Source organism: Podarcis bocagei (assembly GCF_964188305.1).
Source record: "Podarcis bocagei genome assembly, chromosome: 18".
Classification (NCBI taxonomy): domain Eukaryota; kingdom Metazoa; phylum Chordata; class Lepidosauria; order Squamata; family Lacertidae; genus Podarcis; species Podarcis bocagei.
This window is the reverse complement of record NC_138144.1, coordinates 11,278,018-11,295,965: the sequence shown is the minus strand read 5'-3', so window position 1 is coordinate 11,295,965 and position 17,948 is coordinate 11,278,018. Positions and strand designations below refer to the sequence as shown.

General features: G+C 47.2%; 1 protein-coding gene across 1 annotated transcript in view; it reads right to left on the bottom strand.

The window, feature by feature from the left end:
- The window catches only part of LOC308577400 (SURP and G-patch domain-containing protein 2-like), a 46,195-nt gene that overhangs the window by 15,498 nt on the left and 12,749 nt on the right, over positions 1-17,948 (bottom strand). Inside the window, exons 9-11 of the mRNA XM_081177515.1 lie at positions 16,206-16,348; positions 4,084-4,205; positions 651-2,120 (exon numbers count right to left, since the gene is read on the bottom strand). Coding sequence (XP_081033641.1) covers positions 651-2,120; positions 4,084-4,205; positions 16,206-16,348 — 1,735 coding nt within the window. The remainder of the gene's footprint in view (positions 1-650; positions 2,121-4,083; positions 4,206-16,205; positions 16,349-17,948) is intronic.

Genomic DNA, 17,948 nt, shown 5'->3' with positions numbered 1-17,948 from the left:
AAGGCAGAGCAAGCCTCACATCATGCCAACAAGCCCCAGACCCAAACTATAACCCTGACAATTCAAAATGTTGGTGCTGACCTTAAAGCCCTAAACAACCTTGACCCAGTATACCTGAAGGATTCTCTGGACCCCCATCATTCAGCCCAGACACTGATGTCCGGCTCCGAGAGCAGCCTTTTGGCGGTTTCCTCCCTGCGAGAAGGGAAGTTGCAGGGAAACAGGCAGAGGGCCTTCTCGGTGGTGGCACCCACCCTATGGTATGCCCTCCCATCAGATGTCAAGGAAATAAAGACCGATCTGACTTTTAGAAGACACCTGAAGGCAGCCTTGTACAGGGAAGTTTTTAATGGTTGATGTTTTATTGTGTTTTTTGTATTTTGGTGGGAGCTGCCCAGAGTGGCTGGCGTAACCCAGTCCGATGGGAAGCACATGAATCGTAACATCATCACCATTATTAACCCTTAGATATAAAATTAAATGCTCACAGGGACAACAGGAGCAAGGTGGGAGAAGAGGACAAAGACTCACAAACTGAAACAACGTGAACACTAGAAAGTCTATAGGTGGAAATAATTCTTCCCCCAAAGAAAAAGGACCCAGCCGCCCCTGACAACAGGCAGAGTCAGTGGGAAGTAGCACCCGCTTACTCTTAATCTTCGGCTTGGTTTCCGGAGCGCCCTGTGGGCTGGGGGTCTCCACCCTTGGCCTCTTCAGCTGCATCTGGGACCCGCTCTTCTCCAGCCAGCCCTGCAGGTGTTCAATGTACTCCTTCCCAAACAAGGCCGAGGTGTCAAAATTGGGGAACAAGATGGGCCTAGGGGCCACCCCCTTCAGCCCGATGGCCTCCAGGATCTTCTCCTGCCGGAAGAAGGAGGCCATGGCGAAGGTCTGGCCGACGAGCACCAGGGCCTTCCGGCAGAGGGAGGCAGTGGTCTCGAAGGCGGCCGCCATCTGCCCCGGGTCGCTGAAGCTGCTGGATTTCAAGCTCAGCTCATAGGCATTGCAGGCCATCAGGAGTGGGACGGCGCTCTTCAGGAGGCAGGCCTGGAGGTGCATCATGTGCCGGTCAAAAGGTCTGATGAGCTGGAAGAAGCCATTCTTGGTGGCCACCAGCTTCTTTTCCAGCAGCAGGTTCAAGAACTGGCCGTCCACTTTGGGCGTCCGCAGCGCCGGGTGCTGCAGAGTCCGCACGGCAGAATAGCAGAAGTCCTGGTGCTCCATCTTCAGCGAGCACTTGAAGGAGGCCAGCATCTTGGCGCACGTCTCTGTCTCCAGCTTGAAGAGGATGCGGAACATTTCCGTGTACTCCGGGTCTTTCTTGATCTTGTGGAAGCCGGCCCACTTGATGATCTCCACCCCAAAGGTGGTGAAAACATCCAGCGGGCCACTGAGGTCCAGCTGCGGCTCCTTGTGCTGGGCATGCCTCACGGTTTCCGGGTCGTCGTGCTGCAGGGTGCCGCTCAGGGGCAGGGACGGCCGCTGGCCGAGCTGAAGGTGCTGAGCGGGGAAGGCCCTCCTCTTGGAGGGGGCAGCAGGCTCCCCCAGCAGGTCGCCTGAGGACAAAGCCTGGACCCATTTCTTCACGGGGAGGACCGCAGCTGTCTTGCTTTTGACCAGGCCCTGTGGTGCCCGGATGCGCTTTGCCGTCAGGTCCCTCCCCGCGTGTAAAGAGGGAGCAAACTCTCTCTCCGCCTCCAGGCCATACTCCAGGTTGTAATCCTGACTCCGCACAGTCCCAAACTCCTCTTCCAATAGCCCTGGAGAATGGAAGCCACTCAACAGCTCTGCTGAACTGGAGGTCTCTCGGGAGGAGACACGGCCATAGTCCCTTTGCCGAGAGGCCAGGCGACCGTAACCCTGCTCCCTGGTGGGTGGGCCGGGGAGCGCCCTTTCCGCAGAAGACAAATGGCCGTAGTCCCGGGAAGGGGCCTGGGCGTAATCTTGGTTCCGTGAGCATGTGGGTGTGTAGTAATCCTCCTCCTCTGACTGATAGGGAGGCACCGAATAGTCTTCGTTGGCGGCTTCTCCCCTCCAGTCGCTGTGCAGGTACTTTCTCTCCTCATGGAAATCCCCGTCCTCATCCTCGTACCGGGTTCGCTGCGCTGGGCGTGAATGAACTGTGGGGGGGGGGGAGAAAAAAGAAAGCTATTTCTCATGGCACAAAACCAAGGACACCGGGAGAACTCAACGGGGTCTTCTTCAACTAATTGGTGCAACATGATGGTAGCTGTGTAAAAACTAAGTAAAACAAAATTGGTGCAAAGACTCTTTTGTAACAGAATGGCATTATTACATACATCGTTGAAAGATTAAAATAGAGGCCTCTCCTCACATTATAAAATCTTCTGGATAACTTTGATAAACATTTTATTGCCTTCTACACAAATAATAGTTTGATATAAAAACTGGGAGGTTTTGTGTGCAAGGCAAATGCTCCACTACTGAATCACAGCCTTTCTCAAGGAAGCAGGATTTCCAAACAGGAGCCAAAACCCAGAGGTAGAAAACCCATGTTTTGCACGCTCTTAATCTCAGGGTTGTGGGTTCAAACCCCATGTTGGGCAAAAGATTCCTGAATTGCAAGGTGTTGGAATAGACCAGTGTTTCCCAACCTTGGGCCTCCAGCTGTTTTTGAACTACAATTCCCATCATCCCTGACCACTGGTCTTGCTAGCTAGGGATGATGGGAGTTGTAGTCCAAAAACAGCTGGAGGCCCAAGGTTGGGAAACACTGGAATAGACAACCCTTGTGGTCCCTTCAAACTCTATGAAGGCAAGAGGGTATTTATTTGCAAATTTGCAGAAAACTGAAAGTCTAAAGGTCACCAAAAGGGATCTGGAAAGGGTATCAGTTGAAGGATGGGAGGAGGAGGGGGAAAAGGGAAAGCAGGAGAACTTGCTTCCTTGAACCAATAATAATGATGATGATGATGATGATGATGATGACGGAAGACCTTTAGATCACTGGCCTTAACTGATGGGTTGGGACCCACTAGCACAGCGGTTCCAATCTTTTAGGGGCCACCACTCCCTTGGTTCCATAAACTCATCCCCAGCACCCCCTAACCTACCCTCTAAAAAGAATGTGACTAGAACAGGCCTGGTTCTTGTGTTGCCACCCTCCAGACCTCTTGTAGAGGAGGCACATGAAGAAGGGCCACAGAACATAATCTCAATACAGTGGTACCTCGGGTTAAGTACTTAATTCGTTCCGGAGGTCCGTTCTTAACCTGAAACTGTTCTTAACCTGAAGCACCACTTTAGCTAATGGGGCTTCCTGCTGCCGCTGCACGATTTCTGTTCTCATCCTGAAGCAAAGTTCTTAACCCGAGGTAATATTTCTGAGTTAGTGGAGTCTGTAACCTGAAGTGTATGTAACCTGAGGTACCACTGTATCAGGGTCAGCTAATATGGAAAGAGGCTGTCATGAGGCACTGCAGCGGGTTGGACTAGATGATCCTCAGGGTCCCTCCCAACTCTACAGTTCTAGGATCATTGGGACTTTAATGAGGTTAGCAGCACACTCCACTTGGGGGCTGGCCACTAACCACAAACCCTTTAATGCCAAGCCAAGGGAACCTTTTCTGGCTCAATGGACGTATCCCATTTTGGGGAGACCTTCTGCGCAAGGGTCGAGGCTGAAGGGGTGCAGCAAAGAAGGTGAATCCAACCTTTTGACAGTAGGGTAGGCTAGCTGCTGCACACACTTGCACTCACGCGTCTATCAATCTACCCTCCATCCTGGCAAGCAAAAGGCATGGTCAATGCTCAAGGACACATCCCAGCTACACAAAAGCACTCGTGTGCAAAGCAGGGCTGGCAAGGAGAGTGGCCTGGGGAGAATCTGGAGGGCGGCATCTGCCCTCCGAGGCCTGAGTGTCCCCTTCCCTGCTTTAGGGGAGGGTCTCAGAAACAGAAGAGTGCGAGGCGTGTGGGATTATTTTCTGGCTCCGATTAAATTTACTGGGGTCATAACGCTCACCTAAAACGACTTGAGTCTCTGAGGCCGGAAGCAGGACCAGGGTCAAAGGCTGACGAGCAGCAGCAACAAATAGCTCAGGGGCATTGGACCAACCATACCTCTCAGCTGGTGGAGGGCCTCGTCGATGGGGTCACTCCTGTCCAGACAATGCCGTTTCGCCTTGACTTGCATGAGGGAATCAAAAGACTCCCGCGCCATCCGCCGAGCAGCCATCTGGGCTCTGGAATGAGAAAGGAGGAAGAGCTAGGGAGGAGGGGGGAACAGTTGGCATCCATATTGCCAAGCGGTCCTTTAGCATGATTCTTAAATCAGGGAGCAAGTAAAATAAAGCAAGTAAGTCTCTTCTACTACATGCCCTGAATCTTCCAATGTTCAGCTTCACTGGATGCCCAAGAGTTCTACTGTTAGGAGAGAAGGAGAAAAACCTTTTCTCTATGCACAGCAAGGGAGAGAACTATGGACCTCGCACTCGTTTCTGGGCTTCCCAGCGGCATCTAGGTGGCCAGCATAAGGACAAGGGGGGGGGTGGATGCAGCAGGGCTTTTCTTATGCTCTACCTGCTCTCAAACGCATCAGGTGACTTACGCCAGGTGACTCAACTGCTACCAGGCCAAAGCCTAATCTATGGTGGGCCACAGCAGCAGCATTGCCAAATAACACTAATAGTAATAATTTTTATTATTTATACCCCACCCATCTGTGTTATATGTAATTTTTTATTTTATTTTAACAAGTGGGTCCCCAACGCATGTTGAAGACTAACCGACTTACACCTCTGTCACCAGATGCAATATTCAAAGCTGCATTACTCCCGCTTCCAACTTTCTTCCAATGAAAGGAGACAGTAACTTTCAGCTCGCTGAGAGACTCCAGGGCAGCAGGTTGGAGGACAGCGGAGTTTTCATTTTTAAGTTTTGCAAGACTGGGCCAACAAGTTTAGAAAGGAGCCTCTGGGGTGGGGTTAAAGGGGTGGCCTACTCTTCTCTTCTCTTGTCCTTGTTTCTGCTGAAAAGCATCCACCATCCATGTTGAGAGGTAGAGCTGGGTATCATCCGCATACTGGTGAACACCCAACCCCAACCCCCTGGTGAACTCTCCCAGCCATTTCATGTACAGTCATACCTCGGGTTGAAGTAGCTTTGGGATGAGTATTTTTGGATTGCGCTCCGCGGCGACCCAGAAGTAATGGAACGTGTTACTTCTGGGTTTCACCGCTCGCGCAGATGCTCAAAATGACATCATGCACATGCGCAGAAGCAGCAAATAGCGACCCGTGCAGAAGCGCGGGTGCGGGTTGCGTTTGCTTCAGGATGCAAACGGGGCTCCGGAACGGATCATGTTTGCATCCAGAGGTACCACTGTAGATGTTAAAAAGCATGGGGGAGAGCATGGAGTCCTGAGTGGTCCCGAACACTCATCTCCCACCACTACTTTCTGGACACTGCCCAGCAGGAAGGAGCAGAACCCCTGCAAGGGTCGAGAAGACAGGTTTTGCCGTCTTCCGGAGGCGGCGCGAACGGCAATGGCGGTCTCCTTCCAGCTGTGAAGGGGAAGCTCCGCAGAAACGGGTCGTCCGCTACGGCGAAGCGGAGACCCAGGTTGGAAACCCACAGGCAGCGATAGCCTGTGGCCGTGGGACTCGGCGGGCACCATCAGCACCCCCCGAAACGTCGAAGGGACCTCGTAAGGGGCTCCGGAGCGTGAAAGGGCTGGCGCGGTGCTGTGAGTCGATCACTCTTTCTGTGGAGTGAAGCCGCAAAGCTGCTGTCGGTGAGCGCTGACCTCTTTTCCTGGGACTATTCGGCTTAAAACAACTTCCCGTGAGTAGGTGAAGTTTTTCTGAATTTGGGACTAAATTGACTGATAATTTGGCACTGAAGCGGGAGACGCAACCAGGAAGTCCGTCTTCCGGCTTTGTTTAAAGATCCAAAGCAAAGACTTTAAACTCTCTAATGCCTTGAAGCTGTGATTTTTAAAAGGAACTAACCCGTGCATCAATTGAGTTGATTTTGTTTTGATATTAGTGGATTTTATCCTCCTATTTGTGGATGCTTTTTTACCTCTTCCTCAGTGGATTTACAAATATACCAAGAAACCCCGGCAGTCGGGCTGCCAGACTATTAGAACTGTCAGACTGTGGACTTTGCTACATTGGATTTGCTACATTGGATTGCTATCTGAACTGTTTCATTGCTACATTGAATCTGCACTTTTTAGAGACATTGTAAGTACTTTAAAGAATAACTCTGTAAAAGTTAAAGGATCTGAAGGACTTTGAGGCTGTTGAACATTGTTATAATACTTAAGGGAATTGGAGTAACTTGGAAAAATTCTACATGAACAATAGCTTTGTTTTCTCCCTTAAGAAACATCTAAACTCCCTCTAGAGGAACTTTGGATTATAACTACTGGGGTGTTTTTTTTCTTCTCTGCTTTTTTTCTTTTTTTTTTTGACTGTGGTTGTGGATTCCCATGGGAATTGCATACTGACTGACCTTGACACCTAGACAGAAGTGGGATGAGTGGAACTGGGAGAACAAGATCAGCCAAAGCTAAATCACAACAAACTACTATAATCTCACAGCTGCGCAGATCATCTGTCCCTATTGTCTCTGTGACACAAGAAGAAGAATTAGAGCAAGCTAGGCCGGAAGGAATGGCTACAGGAGGGGATTCTCCTTCAGTATTAGATAAAATCTTTGAAAAATTGGAGGGCCTGAGTAAACAAGTGGCTGAACAATCATCTAAAATCGACCAAAACACAGCTAGTGTTAACAATTTGACTCAACAAGTTGCTTTAAATGCACAATCAATTGGTAAATTATTGGAAGCCACCACAGAAAATCGTAAATTAGCTGAGGAGGCTAAGCAGAAAGCAGAGGCTGTGCAAGAGGAAGTTAAACCTATGTGCAAGCAGATTGGCGAACACCAGGCATATCTGTCTATGATAGAACTAAGAAGTAAGGAAAATAACTTGAGATTGAGGTCAGTTCCAGAACTTGAAAAAGGGGATCTAGCTGAATACTTGACAAAGGAGTTTACAGAATTTTGGCCTTTGGAAAAAGATAAAGACTTTAAAATTGTAAGTGCATTCAGACTTGGAAAAGGAGGGAGGAAGGGCAAGTTTAGAGATTGCCTGATCTCTCTGAGAACGAAGGAAGAAAGAGATAAGATACTGAGTGCACACTTTCAGAAGACCCTTGAAATTCAGGATTTGAGAGTGGAAATCTACAAAGATATCCCGAAACACTTATTGGAACTTAGATCTTGCTATGGAGATTTGGTGAAATTGCTGAGAAGTAACAGAATTGTTTTTAGGTGGGAGTTCCCCCAGGGAATATCTTTCACTTTTAGAGGGAAGAAAGTGAAAATCAAAACAGCTGAAGACAAGGAAAAGTTTTTGAGTGACCACGGAGAAGACCTTCAGAAAGGGACTGTAGAAGAACCAGGAGCCTCAGGATCCGGGCTACTAAGATTCACACCCACACCCTTGGGGCCTGAAGAGCAGGAGAGAGAGATACCACCACTACCAAAGGGAAAATAGAATTGTCCAAGATGTCACTGCAGCTACTAAGTTGGAATATTCATGGCTTTAACTCTCCAGAAAAAAGGAGGAAGATCTTCCATTTATTAAAAAAGGAACAATTAGATATTATTTGCCTACAGGAAACACGTGATTAGGCTCCATAGGGGTGGTATCTACGAATATGGACAAAGCGCAAAGTCAAAGTATGACAAAAGAGGGCAGACTGCCCAAAACTTTCTTTGAATTAACTGACATTATGGATTTGGTTGACATCTGGAGGATAAAGAACCCCTTGGGAAGAGAGGGGACATTCTTCTCTGAAGCTAAAGTGACATGGACAAGAATCGACCAAATATGGATAACTAGAGGACTGGCACCTAAGACTAGAAAGGTGGAAATCTGCCCAAAAACCTGCTCCGACCATAACGCAGTAAAGATGGAAATGAAACTAACTTCAACTGGTTCCTTTAGATGGAAGATAAATGACACCTTACTAAGAGATCAGGAGATAGTTAAGAAGGCCCAAAAGACCTTGAGTGACTATTTTGAAATAAATCTGAAAACTACAGTGGAAAAAAGGGTAATCTGGGACGCAAGCAAAGCGGTCATGAGGGGGTTTCTGATGCAACAGAATGTGATAAAGAAAAGAGCTCAGAATGAGAAAAAAGATAAGATCTTGGAGAAAATAAAAGAAGGAGAGAAAAAATTAAGATCGAAACCAAAGTCACAGGAGATTCTGAGAGAAATTAAACTTTATCAAGCACAATATACAAAATTGATTAACCAGGAAGTTGAATGGAAAATCAAACAAATGAAACAAAGGACTTTTGAATCGGCTAATAAATGCGGAAAACTGCTAGCATGGCAGTTGAAAAAGAGACAAAAATTGAATACGGTTACCAACTTAGAGATTGAAGGGAGAAATATTCAGAACCCTGTGGAGATCAGAAAATGTTTCCAGAGATACTTCAAACAACTTTATACCCAAGGGCCGCAAAAAGAGACTGAGATAGACCAATTTCTAGGAAACAACGGATTACCAAAACTATCTCAAGAAAATAAGACAATACTGAACTATAAAATAACAGAACAAGAGATTGAAGGTGCCATTCAGAATATGCAATTGGGCAAATCTCCAGGACCGGATGGGCTTACCTCCAAGTATTATAAGATTTTGAAAGACTATCTGATTCAAGGTTTGCAATGAGATTATGGAGGGGAAGAAGGCACCGGAATCGTGGAAAGAAGCTTTCATCACACTTATACCTAAATCTGAAACTGAAAAGACACAACTTAAGAACTACCGTCCCATCTCCCTTTTAAATGTGGATTACAAAATTTTTGCAGATATTTTAGCAAATAGATTAAAAAGAGTGTTAAATGAAGTGATTCATAAAGATCAGGCAGGCTTTCTCCCAGGTAGACATTTGTCTGATAATACAAGGAACATTATTGACATTTTGGAACTTTTGCAAACGAATACTAATACAAAAGCAGTGTTGATCTTTATTGATGCGGAGAAGGCCTTTGACAATATCTCATGGAATTTTATGAAGAAAAATCTTAAAGGGATGGGAGTGGGACGGGGGTTTGAAAATGGCATAGACGCAATTTATTCAGAACAAAAGGCAAAATTGATAGTCAATAATGTGGTGACAGAAGAGTTTAAAATTGAGAAAGGAACACGACAGGGCTGCCCTATTTCCCCACTGCTATTTATTTTGGTCCTGGAGGTGCTCTTGAACATGATCAGAGGGGACTGGTTGGTTGAAGGAATCCAGGTCGGAGCCAAACAGTATAAACTTAAGGCTTTTGCAGATGATTTGGTTTTGACATTACAGGAGCCAGAATCTAGTACGAAAAGGGTGTTAGAAATGATTCAAGAATTTGGTCGGGTGGCAGGATTTAAACTAAACAAGCAGAAAACTAAAGTTTTGGAAAAAAAACTTGACAATTTTGGAAAAAGAAAGGTTTCAGAAGGAGACAGAGTTAAATGTGGTTAAAAAGGTGAAATATCTAGGGATCAATATGACGGCTAAAAACCTGAATCTATTTAAAGATAACTATGAAAAATGTTGGTCAGAAATCAAAAAGGATTTAGAAATTTGGTCAAAATTGAAGCTTTCCTTGTTGGGTCGAATTGCTGCTATAAAGATGAATGTATTGCCAAAAATGTTGTTTTTGTTTCAGACCTTGCAGATTCTGGACAAGATGGAATGTTTCAAGAAGTGGCAGAGGGATATCTCTAGGTCTGTCTGGCAGGGCAAAAAGCCCAGAATAAAATTTAAAATATTAACTGATGCTAAAGAAAGAGGGGGGTTTGCCCTGCCAGACATGAAACTGGATTATGAATCAGCAGCTTTCTGCTGGTTGAAAGATCGGCTACTTCTAGAGAACACTGATATTTTGGATCTGGAAGGGTTCAACAATGTGTTTGGGTGGCATGCATATTTGTGGTACGACAAGGTTAAAGCTCATAAAGCTTTTAAGAATCATATTGTCAGGAAGGCAGTGTTGAATGTCTGGATAAGATACAAAGATTTACTTGAAAGTAAGACTCCAAGGTGGTTGTCACCAATGGAAGCTAAGGCTCAGAAAAGACTCAATATGGAGGCCAACTGGCCAAAATATTGGGAGATAGTAGAAAAAGATGGAGACACATGGAAATTGCAGAGTTTTGAGAAATTGAAGGACAAAGTGCGAGATTGGTTACATTATGGTCAGATCAGGGAGGTCTTTAACAAGGACAAAAAAACAGGCTTCCAAGTGGAAAAATCGAAATTAGAAACAGAACTGTTAGAACCTAAAATTAAGGTACTTTCAAGAATGTATAACTTGCTGTTAAAATGGAACACTCAGGATGAAACGGTTAAATCAGCTATGATAAAATGGGCGCAAGACATTGGCTACAATATTATATTTGCTGTCTGGGAACGGTTATGGACCACCGGTGTGAAATTTACGGCATGTAATGCCTTGAAAGAAAATATTATGAAAATGATATACAGGTGGTACATGACCCCAGTCAAGCTTGCAAAAATATACCATTTGCCAGACAATAAGTGTTGGAAATGTAAAGAGACTGAAGGAACATTCTTTCACCTTTGGTGGACGTGCCCAAGAGTTAAGGCCTTCTGGGAAATGATCTATAATGAACTAAAAAAGGTATTTAAATATACCTTCCTTAAGAAACCAGAGGCCTTCCTTTTGGGCATCGTCGGCCAAATGGTGCCAAAGAAGGACAGAACTTTCTTTATGTATGCGACAACAGCAGCAAGAATACTTATCGCAAAGTACTGGAAGACAGAAGATTTGCCCACTTTGGAAGAATGGCAGACGCAACTGATAAGACTACATGGAATTGGCAGAAATGACTGGCAGAATTCGAGACCTGGGAGAAGAGACAGTGGAAGAGGACTGGAAGAAATTTAAGGATTATTTGCAAAAGTATTGTAAACTGTATGAATGTTAGAATGATGCCGGATATAAAGATAACGTGGCATCAGTGATATATGTGAAAGGAGTATGCAAAATTGGTTTATAAGAACAAAGGTAAAATTTGAACAATATTATGTCAAGCTTAAACAATAGATAATAAAAGGGGAAAATTGGAGACATAATAGTTGAAATGTATAATATAAAATAAGATTTGAAAAAAAGGTGAAACATTGCTGAATAAGATTTTGTAAATGGGAACACAGAAAAGGGAGATGTGAGGGAGTCAAGAAAGAGGGTTATGGAAATAACATCTAAGAAAGTGAACCTTTTTTTTCTATGCTTTTTTATGTCTCTTTTTTTCTTTTTTCTTCTTTTTGCTTTTTCGCCTGCTTTGTATGTTTTTTCTTGTCTTTCTTGGTTTTTTTTTATTGATTGTGATGGTGTTTTTCTTTTTTATTGGTTGTGAAGGTGAAATGTGTTGTATTGTTTAAAACCTTTAATAAATATTTTATTTTTTTTAAAAAAGAGAAGATAGGTTTTGCCAATCCAAGCTGCTTGTTTGCATTCTCGGGGGCAGGGTGACAAGTTGAAACTGATCCCATAAAACCTAGCACTCCCACGATTTTATGTGCAAAAGCTTTGCAAAATAGCTGCAAAGGGGGATGTTGGGGTCCAGCTGCCGCCTCTCAGCCTAGCCTACCTCACAGGGTTGTTGTGGGGGATTGAGGGGAAGGGGAGCGCCACATACACCACCTTGAGCTCCTTGGGGGGGGGGGCTATCGATACCATAATACATATATTTTAAAAATTCATTTATTGCACAAATAACATAAAGTACATACAATACAAACATTACACATTACTGTACAAATGATCCAAGAAATTACAAACATAGAAAAGAGGGAGGAAAGAAGAGAAAAGAAAAAGAAATAGAAAATGAGTTTGTTTGAAATAAAAAGAACCTTCCAACTACTGTATACCCGTTGTACTATTTTGCGATTTAATTTTTTTTTTTTACAGTTTCCTAGAATTGTTTTTTTTCTCCTCCTTAATTCTGATTTTCTCCACCGTTGCATTATTTTACAAGACTCATTCGATATCTGCCAGGAGACTTTTGCTACCGTAATAATTTAAAATATCCTCAAATAATGGGGAGAGAGCCCTTTGCCCAGCACCAAAGCCAGTGAACAGTGGTGGTGGCAGCAGGAAAGGTTATCCAAGTGGGCCAACGTGGAAGGCGCCCAGAGGGCAGGAACCGCGGGGTCTTTTGACGGAGGTTGCCAACTTACCAGGCTCTCCCTTTAGGCTCCGGCATCAGCTCGCAGGGCCCTGGGAAAAGTGAGAGCCGCGCTCGCCGCTTCCCTGGGGCAGGAAACTGGCTGCTCCAAGGCAGAAGAGCAGGCTGCCTCCAGGTCAGTTGGCAACCTCCGGCCTTCCTCCCCCCCTCCCCCTTTTCTTTCTTTCTTTCCCCCCTCAGAGCTTCCACTTACCGAAGGCTGAATAAGAAAAGGGAGGGGCGGAGGTCCCCCCTTATTTAAAATTAATACAGAATCTCCTCAGCAACACGCAGCCCCGAAACCAGGCAGGGAAGAGGGGGCTGCCACTACGCACGCGCAGAGATTCCACCGCGCACGCGCGTGGAGATTCTACTGCGCGCACGCGCAGCGGCTTTCTATCCAAGCCCCGCCCTTTTTAAAAGATCTCGCGCCTCCAGCCCTTTTTCCCTCCCTCTTGTGCGCACGCGCAACACACACACACACACACACAAAAAACCCCACAAACCCCGCCTCCTGCAGGCGTTTCCCCGCCCACCAGCCCTAGTTATGCGCAGGCGCGGTGAAGTGCCCTCGGCCCCCCTTCCCCCGCGAGGGCTCTGTCGTGAGGCGCATGCGCACAACGTGCTTGTCAAATTTTCTCTCTTGGGGCTCAGTTGCTTTTGCAGACGGAAGCGCTTCTTTTTCTTTCTGCTCCAAATGAAAGAATCATTAGTAAATCCCATTGTTGTAATTTCATGTTGTAATCCGCCCTGAGCTCTACGGATGAAGGGCGGTATGCAAATTTAATTAATAATAATAATAATAAGTAGTAGTAGTAGTGATTGCTTCCTTTCCAACAGAAACGAGGAAAAGCTGCTTTCCAAACGGGCAAAACTTAGACATGAATCCTAGCATTGTAAAGTTGGAAGGAACCCCCAGGGGTCATCCAGCCCCCTGCAAGGCGGGAATTTCAGCTCCAGCCTCCAGGAAGGCTCCTCACTGCCCTTGAGTCTCTCAGTGAGCTAGAGGAAGGCTGAAAGCTGGAGTAATGCAGCTTTGAATATTGCATCTGTGAAGAGGGGTGTAACTCTAACCAACACTTATTAAAAATAAAATAAAATTCTTCCTTTGGCGACCACTTGTAACCAAGTAAGATTGTCTTCCATGAATACGGTCTTAACAGTGTGTCCATAAGTGACTGTGGAGGCCAATTCTGGATCCACACGTCCTTCCACAGTGGGGACATTGGTTTCTGGAGAGGAGTTGATCATGGAGACAGATTTGCCAAGCAAGCCTTTCTCTTAGCACGTTTCTCCCTTGCGTCCTGAGTTTCTGCTTCATAGTCTGTGACACCTTTGGTTGAGGCTGTTCTCCAACTGGAGCACTCGCAGGCCAGTGTTTCCCAATTTTCCATGCTTATACTGCATTTTTTACCTTCAAAGCATCTTTAAACCTCTTTTGTTGTCCACTGGCATTACGATGACCATTCTTGAGTTGGGAATAGAGTAGTTCCTTTGGAAGACAATAATCAGGCGTCCTCACAACATAACCAGTCCAAATAAAACAATACATAAATGGCCATAGAAAACAAGCTTGTTCCATCTTCCATGTGACAGCCTTTGAGATATTGGAAGATGGCTTTCATATCTCCTCTTTCCAGGCTAAACATACCCAGCTCCTTCAACCATTCCTCATCAGGCTTTGTTGTGACGTGGGGTTTGTGATTTCAGCTCTCTTGATATAACATGCTGGAGACAGTTCTCTAGTAACACTTCTTTATTAAAGCAACAAGACTGAAGACTGGGGAGAGGAAAGCTACATTTATAGGGACAGGGAACTAGCAAGAAACGATACATTTTGGAGGGAACAATATCAGGCAATCACAGTCCTGCCTTTTGGAGGAAACCAATAAGACAGAGGATCCAAATACAGCAGCTTAAATGAACCAATAGTAGCTGTACCCTCTGGAACCAAAAGGCAGTTACTTTACCCTAATGCAAATACAGACAATACTAATACAGATATAAAATCCTTTGACTCAATACACAACAGGCTTGGTTTCCAGTCCCTTGATCATCTTGGTCTCCTCTTCTGCACACCTTCCAACTGGTCAACATCCTTCTCAAATTGTGGTGCCCAGAACTGGACAGAGTATTCCAGGTGTGGTCTTCCCTTGACTGGGACACTTGATGTGGGAGATCAAATGCAGGAAAATCTTCCTGATGTAGAATAGAATGTCCCTATTTTCATCTGAGAACTGTTGGCGGGGAGGCTGGTATTTCTTTTAACTGCAATTACTGCACTGCAGGAGGCTGGACTAGAGGACCCACAGGAGTCTCTTGCCGCTCTACAATTCTATGATTATTCTAATGTTCTTATCAGGCAGGACTTGATGCAGGAAAGCTGAAGCAGGTACACAGCTCACCTGGAAACTGGCTTCTCAACTAAAGTGAGATGGGCTTTATTCACATTGAATCCTTAATCTGTTTAATTCTTTGTGCCTCCACACGTTGCTGAACAAGAACTCCAATCATCCCTGGCTAATGGACGGGAGTTATAGTTCAGCAGCCCAGGAGGACCAAAGGTACCCGGCGCCTGATTTAAAGGGTGGCAGTTTCTTCCTAAATTTGTACCTATACATAATAAAAGAACTTTGTCTTAATTCTATGTGTCTATTGGTCTTCGCTTTTTTCCTCCATTTTCTCTGGGGGAATGCGGTAAGCTGTCACTCTAAGGGGAAACAGGTCCACCCTCAGAGGAGATGGACGGACCCAAGGACAGATATGCAACCCGTTTGTGATGTCAGCTCAAAACCCCAACCACACTTTGCGGTTGAGGGCCACCCCCCCACCCAGCCTTGGGTCAGCAGCCTGTGGGCGGCTTGGCTTGGCTGGGACAGAATCAGAAAAGCTGGGGGTTAATTTTTTTAAAAAATCACCACATATTAGAAAACGAGAAAGACAGCGTGACCATCAGCTAAGTCTCAAGCTCAATGGCTGGGAAACTGGTGAGGGGACCAATCTCCATTGCTAACGGGAAATTGCTAAGGGTGTTTTGAGTCCTTATTTTATTCTGGTGTTTCAGTTATGGGTGCCTTAGGTTCTAATTTTTTATTGTGTATTTATTTTGCATTTTAATGTTCATGTTACTGGTTTTTGTATTTTGGAAAGAGCTGCTTATGGCACACTGTTAAAGAACCCCCCCCCCCCGCCTTCTCAAAAATTCCGGTAACAACACAAATCACTAAATGTATAATAATAATTCTCTTTCTCCCTCTGCTACAAGCATTCTTTCTTGAAACCCCCTTGTTCCGTGTGGCTTCAATCCCACTAGCTTCCACCCAGCGTAGACCCATTCAGAGTCATGGGCCGGAGTTATTCCTTCTCATTCATTTCAATGGGTCTACTCTGAGCATGGCTGGTGTCAGATACAAGCCAGAGCCCCAGGATTACATTCCTGGAAAGGCTTTTGCCTCTTCCTCATGCTGACACCCTCCCTCTTCTCAGCCTCCTACTGTAGCTTCCTTGGGGCAGAGCCCTGCTTGTGTGGCGGCAGATGCCACGCCTTCCCTCCCCTCACCCTTCTCCCTCTTCCTCCCCAGTTCCCCGAAACAGATATTGGGGATTCCGAGGATGTGTGCAGGAGGAGGCCCCTGAGCGTTGAAACCCTGGGGGGCTCTGAAGACATCAAAGAGGTACGTGGCAGAGAGAGGAGGGCCACCTTCTGGACCGGTCGCGAGCAAGGGGGCAGGCAGGCAGGCAGGGGGCTGCTGAGGGCAGGCTGTGCCTGCTGCCCCACTCGTCCTGATGGACCAGCCCCCCATGGCGCCAGGGCTTGAGGGCTTCCCTGGCCAGCTACTCAATGCGGGCAGGAGAGTCTGGCTTCCGGGTTCCTGCCTGTCTCATTCTGGGCTGCTCTCTTTTTCTTCACTGCCCCCCACCCCGCCCACCCCCTCGGGGGTCCTGTCTCTGCCAGCAGTCGGCATCTGAGGGCCAAGAACCTTGTGACCAAGCGGCTGGCAAGGAAGAAGAGCCCAAGGAGGACCCGGGCAGCCCCCTGGAGGGAGAAGGCGAGGGCAAGGAGGCGGCCCCCAGGCCACAGGGCACAGATTTGCTGGATTTCCGATGGGTAGGTGGCAGCGGCCTGAGGGGCAATTGGCAGAAGGGGAGGGGGGCATATCAACCCCACAACTGTTGCAACAAGGTCCTCACACTCCCCACACAGGGAGGAAGGAGAACCCAGAACATTGGTGTGCAAGCCCTTATGTAGGCTTTTGAAATTGCCCACCCTGTAGCCCAAGACCCCCCCCCCAAGGACATACATCCCAGAAGGAGGTGGTCTACAGCACCTTGCTGATTTGTAAGGCTTCCCACTGCGAGGCCAGGATGCTGGGCCAATGGTTCCTTGTCCTGATCCATCAGGGATCTACTTAGGCCGTTGCGTACACAGTGCTACTGTTGAGTGAACAACCCTTTCGGGGGGAGTGTCACCTCGCAGCCAGTTGGGATGAACCTGGAAGCTTCTGGGAAGCAACTTTTGGCTCTCCGTAAGCGAGACCTAGCTCAGTAGTGGAACATTTGCTATGTACACAGAAGGCCACCAGTTCAATCTCCAGGGAAGACGGAGGAAAGAGCCGTAGCCAAAACCCAAGGCAGCTTTTGACAGCAAGGACAGAGCTAGACAAAACAAGGATCTTAGTTTGTGTGTGTGTGTGTGTGTGTGTGCGCGCGCGCACGCACGCTCACACGACAGCTTTACATAGCCCAATGGGTGGGGTGTCTGCAACCCTTCAGATAATGATGGGGTGGTAGGGGAGGGGTGGTACCTCTGTGGGGGGTCATGTGCTCTTTCTGGGGTCGTTTGTGCACCTTTGGTCTCCACCTGCACCCAACTCTCACCTGTGGCTCCCAGATGCCATCAGCAGGCAACAGCGGCCACAATCCTGGGAGCAGCTTCGATTGGCTGGCTAAATCGGGTGAGGGGAGCAGATGGGTCTCAAACCCTCAGTGAGTCAGGGGCTTCCCCTGCATGCGAAGCCAGGCTCCTGGGAAGGGAGCCTGTCTTGAAGAAAACTCTGCCTTGTGGGACATCTCTGAGAGAGAAAAGGCCAAGAAGTGAGCCCTACGCAAATCCAGAGTGGAGTCCCTAAGGCGGTTGGGTGGTGCCTTGTCCGCCTCCTTCTGGCAACTCCTGCAGCCCGGCTGGTGCCCAACGTCTTGCTCTGGTTTCCTTTGGATCCCCCATCAGCGAGGCTAAGAGGGGGGTCTTGTCCTCTGGGCAGCCCAGGACCCCCAGACACGCTGCCCAGGCCCTTGCCCTGGGGAGGTCACTTCCGTGCTGCCAACACAGCAATTCACCCCTGGAGGCGCACTCCACTGTCCCTCGAGACAGGCGGATGCCACACACGCCCACACCCCTCGCCATCATCTCAGACCACTGGCTGGAGGAACTTTCGATGGGGCTCCGGAGGTTCCCCCTCGCAGCTCTAAGAGGCATTCCCTGCTCTTGGAAGAGCATCCCTCTTCTGATTAGAGGCATTTCCCTTCCTCGTGCAGCCAGCAGGGAATGTCTCCTCTTAGGACCAGGGAAGGAAAACCTGCAGAGTCTGGGTGTTGCTGGATTCCGTCTCCCATCACTCCCGACTGTCTGCAATGCCGGCTGGGCTGAGGGAAGCTGGAGTCCCGTGACACCTAGAGAGCTCCTGTCTCTGCCAAACAAGCTTCTTCAGAAAGAAAAACTGAAG